Source organism: Neodiprion virginianus, chromosome 6 (genome assembly GCF_021901495.1).
Source record: "Neodiprion virginianus isolate iyNeoVirg1 chromosome 6, iyNeoVirg1.1, whole genome shotgun sequence".
NCBI lineage: Eukaryota > Metazoa > Arthropoda > Insecta > Hymenoptera > Diprionidae > Neodiprion > Neodiprion virginianus.
Window position 1 is genome coordinate 24,884,752 of NC_060882.1, and position 5,033 is coordinate 24,889,784.

General features: G+C 36.4%; 1 protein-coding gene and 4 non-coding genes across 6 annotated transcripts; all 5 read right to left on the reverse strand.

The window, feature by feature from the left end:
- Positions 1 to 201: 201 nt before the first annotated feature.
- On the reverse strand, positions 202 to 4,960 carry LOC124306868 (tRNA N(3)-methylcytidine methyltransferase METTL6). Of its 2 annotated transcripts, XM_046767971.1 has the most exons (9): positions 2,958 to 4,960; positions 2,558 to 2,703; positions 2,217 to 2,360; positions 1,740 to 1,997; positions 1,430 to 1,544; positions 1,079 to 1,218; positions 812 to 864; positions 530 to 595; positions 202 to 340 (listed from the first exon to the last, which is right to left on the reverse strand). In XM_046767971.1, the coding sequence occupies exons 1-4, from the start codon at positions 3,336 to 3,338 to the stop codon at positions 1,841 to 1,843; spliced, it is 828 nt and encodes a 275-aa protein (XP_046623927.1). In that variant the 5' UTR covers positions 3,339 to 4,960; the 3' UTR covers positions 202 to 340; positions 530 to 595; positions 812 to 864; positions 1,079 to 1,218; positions 1,430 to 1,544; positions 1,740 to 1,840. The 2 variants fall into 2 exon arrangements, with proteins under 2 accessions (XP_046623927.1, XP_046623928.1); XM_046767972.1 differs by lacking the exon at positions 1,430 to 1,544.
- LOC124308299 (small nucleolar RNA SNORD70) lies at positions 675 to 764 on the reverse strand. The gene has a single exon (XR_006908958.1). It is a non-coding gene; the product is annotated as a small nucleolar RNA SNORD70 (small nucleolar RNA).
- LOC124308297 (small nucleolar RNA snR60/Z15/Z230/Z193/J17) lies at positions 929 to 1,017 on the reverse strand. The gene has a single exon (XR_006908957.1). It is a non-coding gene; the product is annotated as a small nucleolar RNA snR60/Z15/Z230/Z193/J17 (small nucleolar RNA).
- LOC124308302 (small nucleolar RNA snR60/Z15/Z230/Z193/J17) lies at positions 2,065 to 2,157 on the reverse strand. The gene has a single exon (XR_006908961.1). It is a non-coding gene; the product is annotated as a small nucleolar RNA snR60/Z15/Z230/Z193/J17 (small nucleolar RNA).
- LOC124308303 (small nucleolar RNA snR60/Z15/Z230/Z193/J17) lies at positions 2,422 to 2,508 on the reverse strand. The gene has a single exon (XR_006908962.1). It is a non-coding gene; the product is annotated as a small nucleolar RNA snR60/Z15/Z230/Z193/J17 (small nucleolar RNA).
- Positions 4,961 to 5,033: the final 73 nt, after the last annotated feature.

A 5,033-nucleotide genomic window follows, 5' to 3' on the forward strand; every position in this document is an offset into this window, starting at 1 on the left:
TAATCTGATTTTTATTCGCTCGTTTTTTTCAATTTATCTTTCTCAAATCAAGTTACCTAACGGGCTTAAAACCTTGGATTAAATTAAAACAGAATCCGCTTAGCTAACTATCCTACTGCTCGATGTTGATGAACATTATCAAGACGGAATTATTTCACAGGATACATGTAAACTAACAATCTACAATTAAAGAGTACGATATAGTCATATTTGTATGTATTTATTATCGACGTACAACAGTTGTAAAGTAAAAACATTTACGATTCTTTAGCTCAGGTTCAACCATCCATATCAGACTTGGCTGGATCCACGGACTGGTAATGTCAGACGACTGCACATCCTATAACACGAGATGTCCTGGATGTTTAGTTGGAGTTGAAGGTGAGTTTCGACAATGTAATTTACCCATTTTATAAGTATCAGATAGAGCTAATATTTGGTAAAGTCATTCACGTAAGATTCAGCAAATTTATTCATCATTGTAATATTTTTAACACATTTTCAAAAAATAGTAAAATCGTAACGGTACCTTTGCAGTTTAGTTACGAAAAATCGTCATCTTGTAATGTTGGAGATGAAAATGTTTAGCCGCAATCTACAATAAAACGATCAAACAATTAGATGTGATGTATGCACATATACACCAGATAACGTAAATCAAATCACTTTTTTAGTTATCCAATATCTCAGTGGTAGTGACGAAATGTTTATTCATCATAAAAGTATTTCAATTTACAATAGTATGCATCATCGATAATAAGAAACTATTTGAATTTTAAAATTATAGATTCAAATAATGTTACGAACTTACCATATCTCTGGATACGAATAGGTTTCTTCGCTGTTGTAACGTAAAGGGAAGCACTGGAAAACAAAAGTTGAACCAAAATTATTCAATTATCAATTAGGATTTCATTACTCAGTAATTTTAAACAAGATCAGATAGGAGCGAAAGACATTTACTCATATGTACATCAAAACGCTTCAGTTGAACTATGAAATCATCACATTAATTTTTGTTGACTCACATGTATCAACTTGTCAATATTGTTACAATTGATTTTTTATATTATCTTACCTAAACAATCTCATCGATGTTATGGTCTTTCAAGTGATGCTTGAAAAAAATATATAACAAATTGATCTCTTGATTGATTCCCTGTGTACTTCCGGTCGCCGGAAACAAGTGTTTTGTATCGAACCACAAACGAGTAGCTCCTGAAACGAATAACGCGATATAATTAATAAACTGCTGCACTAATGGCATTAATTTAAATTCTTATTAAATATAAGTCAGAACTAGTAGCTAAAGTTTTCGTCACATTGATAACAAAATGTGTATCAGTTGAACTATGGAATCATCACATTATTTGGTTACACCTTTTAGTTTATCAACATTTTTAAAACTTAAATTTTTATTTTATCTCACCTAAATAATTTTATTGACAAGTTCTTACAGACGTTGTTGGAATCAAATTTGAAAGGAATTTAATCTCTCATTTTTCACGAAGTTGTTCTATATTTCACCATCAAAGAAATTGCTCCTGAAATGAATGATGAAGTAAATAAGCTGATCTACACATTGCATTTCTTAAAATTCTTATACAATATGAATCGGACAGAAGAACTAGATTATCGTCATATGGACAGCAAAGTGTATGTAGGTTGAACTATGCAATTATCACTTCAATTTTATCAGCACTAAATTATTAACAGTCAGAAACTTAATATTTTCTTACCTAATCAATCTTATTGTCAATGCTTATCATTGAGGATGAGTTTAACTCCGTCAGTTTGAAACTTTCATGGCACTATCGCACCGTATCAGTTTGTTCACCCTTCATGGCCTCTTGAATTTAGCTTGAACAAATATTCTCGGTACATTGACATTTTCCTTGACATTTATCGTCCGTCTCTGTACGTAGCAGCAGCTGAGCTCTTGAAAACCAGTAGAAACGAAGATGTCTCTTACTTCTTCGATGGAAAAATAGTAGCTCCTAGAGTACAATATAAACTGAGGTTAGCCATGTTATTCACTAATTATGAAACATGCAGTATTTATTGAGATTCAATCAGATAGGAGCGAAAGACATTGCTTAATGTAGACATCAACAATAGCTATTTTCAGTTGAACTATGGGATCATCAGATTAAAATGATAGCGACATTTTCAAATACATATAATTTTCTTTATTTACAACTGTGTAGAAATCTTACCTAGTTCCATCTTGTCGAACATAGAAATTCTCAGATATTTTGTGTCCCGGTTTGAACCTCAGCTGTGCCATATCGTAGAGTCCGTAATCTCGAAATAAAACAGTCCCACCAGTGTTCATAACGGCATATAAATGTTTAGAAACCCTGAAAGAACCCATGTGAAATTAACTTGACATATTACAACACTTGAAAATATTTCGCTTTAAAAAATTATCAGATAGGGGCGAAAGACGTTGCCTAGTAATAACATCAATAACCATCAGTTGAACTATGGTCTCATCATAAAAGTAATAAACTGTTTTATAAAAGGATATTCTTGTGAGTAAAAGTGATGAATTTACATTTTAAATTTTTCTGGATGTATTGCAGATAAGACGAAAATCAGAGTGGCCACATTCACCGGAAGATCAATTGCAGAAAAGCAGTCAACTTCGGTAACATCAGCTTCGAAGGCAACTATTTTCTCTGGATCGAACAATTTGTGGCTCTGGAATAATTAATGCAGTAGTTTGTATTAAATTAGGATTTTTCAGATCATTATCAACATATCATGTGCTTATGTATCAAGATAATTCAACATTCGGACAGGAATAAAATATTATAAAATGAATATAAGAGTGATTGAAGTTTGCATCCAGTTTTAAATTCGAAAAACTGTATTGACGATAATTTCATTAGGTAAAAAAGGCGCGTAGAGTCGTCTTAAGATTTGAGCCAAGACTTTCCGGCTTCAAATTATACCTTGACGAAGTCAACGGCTCTGGGAGAGAGATCACAGGCGTATATTTTCCTTATTTTAAGTCCATCCTCGAGCAGCGGGTAGAATAAATTCCCGACGCCGCAGCCGACTTCGAGCAAAACGCCGTCGTCAACGCCGAGGCCGAGAAGTTCCTCGAACTCCCTCGTGGTCCAGTGCCGGTCCTTGAAAAACCGGGTCTCGTTTCGCTTGTAGAATAAATCCCAGTGCTTCTTAGCGTCCTTTTCGAATTGCGCAGCCTTGCGTTCCGGTACCAAACGCGAATTCTGCTCGAGTATTCGGCTCGCCTCGTCGGCCGTTAAACGCTTTGCCACGTGACTGATTTGCCCAGCGTCGCTTTTTTCCATGGCAAAACTTTGGCTCATCGAAACGCGCGAACGAATCTCCGCGTTTCGAAACGACTCGAAATTTACTCAAAGTTTAAGTATAACCTCGTTATTCGCACGCATATTTTACCGTAATATCCGACCCAGAACGCGGATTGCGGCGGATTCCGAAACAGCTATCTCGACACGATCCCGTGAATGAGTGAACGAGACACGAGGAAATGACCGAGTCGGGGATCTTCCTGGGAGGTGGAAATAACACACGATGATTGGCTGGCGTCTAAAAAGTGGGGAACTTCCGCCGCTGCGCCGTGTCTTCCCGCCTATAACATCCTGCGCGCAATATTCGAAGGTTCTTCGCTTGAATTCTAATCATCTCTGTCCATATCATCGATGAATATTTCCAACGACGGTGATATTTTGAGCGATGAAACGCTCCCGTGTAATGACACTGAACCAATCGGCATAAATTGTTCTCTAAACAGAATGTGTAAATACATTACTCGTTACTACCGAACTTTAAACAACTGCACTTCAAAATCAGGTCAATCTCACGATATTTTACGACCGTAGATTTCTTTCTCAGTGGAACGTCAGATGGTCTAATATAATTTATGAATTGTGCGATTTGAACACGTTTTGCTGAGAACGTGAAACTAAACGAGCTACATTGAGAATATCGTAGAGGCGTTACTAATTAGACAATTATTCCAGAGATTGGAACGAAATAATTGAGAGACACCGTATAATTATAATTATTGGCACGCAAGAAGTAAGTGCATACAATGCCATTCGCGAATTTGTGACACCATCGCGCATCGGCTGGATTTCGGTCACGCTTAACCCATTTCAACACTGTGTCACTGCAACTCGGTAAACACAATATCGCTATATCGTATGTACGGACATGTATATAATATATATATATATATATATATGGATAGAAAATATTATTTCTCGAATGTGCATCCTGAATATTGATCGCGAGACGACTGCCATTATACGTGATACGACTGCTGAGATTTGAAAAATAATTCGTACCACACAATATAGCTCAGACTGATTGAATCGACGCATTAAATAAACCGTCGTTAAATTCCTGACTTCCTGCGTCACTGTAGAAGCATTATATTTATTCATTCATTTTTACAATCACATTTTTTCCAATTGTACAGAACATACAGTCTACGGTACTGAATGTTTTCAACCTGAAATTTCACGATAAGCTGCACGACGATTATATTCGAGGCTGTTTCTAAAAATACAAACTCTCCTTTCGAATTTCTATCAGTTTCTATATACCGAACTCCAAGCGAGGAGTAAAACTTTCATTATACCTGTGTGCGGATGGAGAGCTCAATAAACGGAAGACATTAGCACAGATACAGAATCTTAAAACTGTTACATGCAAGATTTCAAAGGCAGTATACATATATTTCGTTGGGGTCTGAATTTTCTGTACGGTGTACAAGATAAGAACGATAACGAATTTCCAGGCGTCAAAATACTTCGAATGTTTCACCTAAAATAGTTGTCAGCCTACAGTTGTGTCGCTGTATTCTGTTTGTGTAGATATTTATTATCCGGACGTCGTAGTCGAATACAGATGCATACATACAACGAAAGGTACAGGAGTGTACCTACGGCCGAGCGTGTATATCGAAGTATGCTAAGAACACACGCCGTTCGTTCCTTCCCTCTTGAGCATTCCGACTGGATTTCTGGTCACCGCAG

Bases quoted from the DNA above. Each gene is read 5' to 3' on its own strand.
- LOC124306868 (XM_046767972.1), bottom strand. From the start codon at position 3,338: ATGAGCCAAAGTTTTGCCATGGAAAAAAGCGACGCTGGGCAAATCAGT. The intron at 2,704-2,957 runs GTATAATTTGAA...TAATTATTCCAG, and splicing joins GAGCCGTTGACTTCGTCAAG to AGCCACAAATTGTTCGATCC. The intron at 2,361-2,557 runs GTAAATTCATCA...GGGTTCTTTCAG, and splicing joins CATCCAGAAAAATTTAAAAT to GGTTTCTAAACATTTATATG.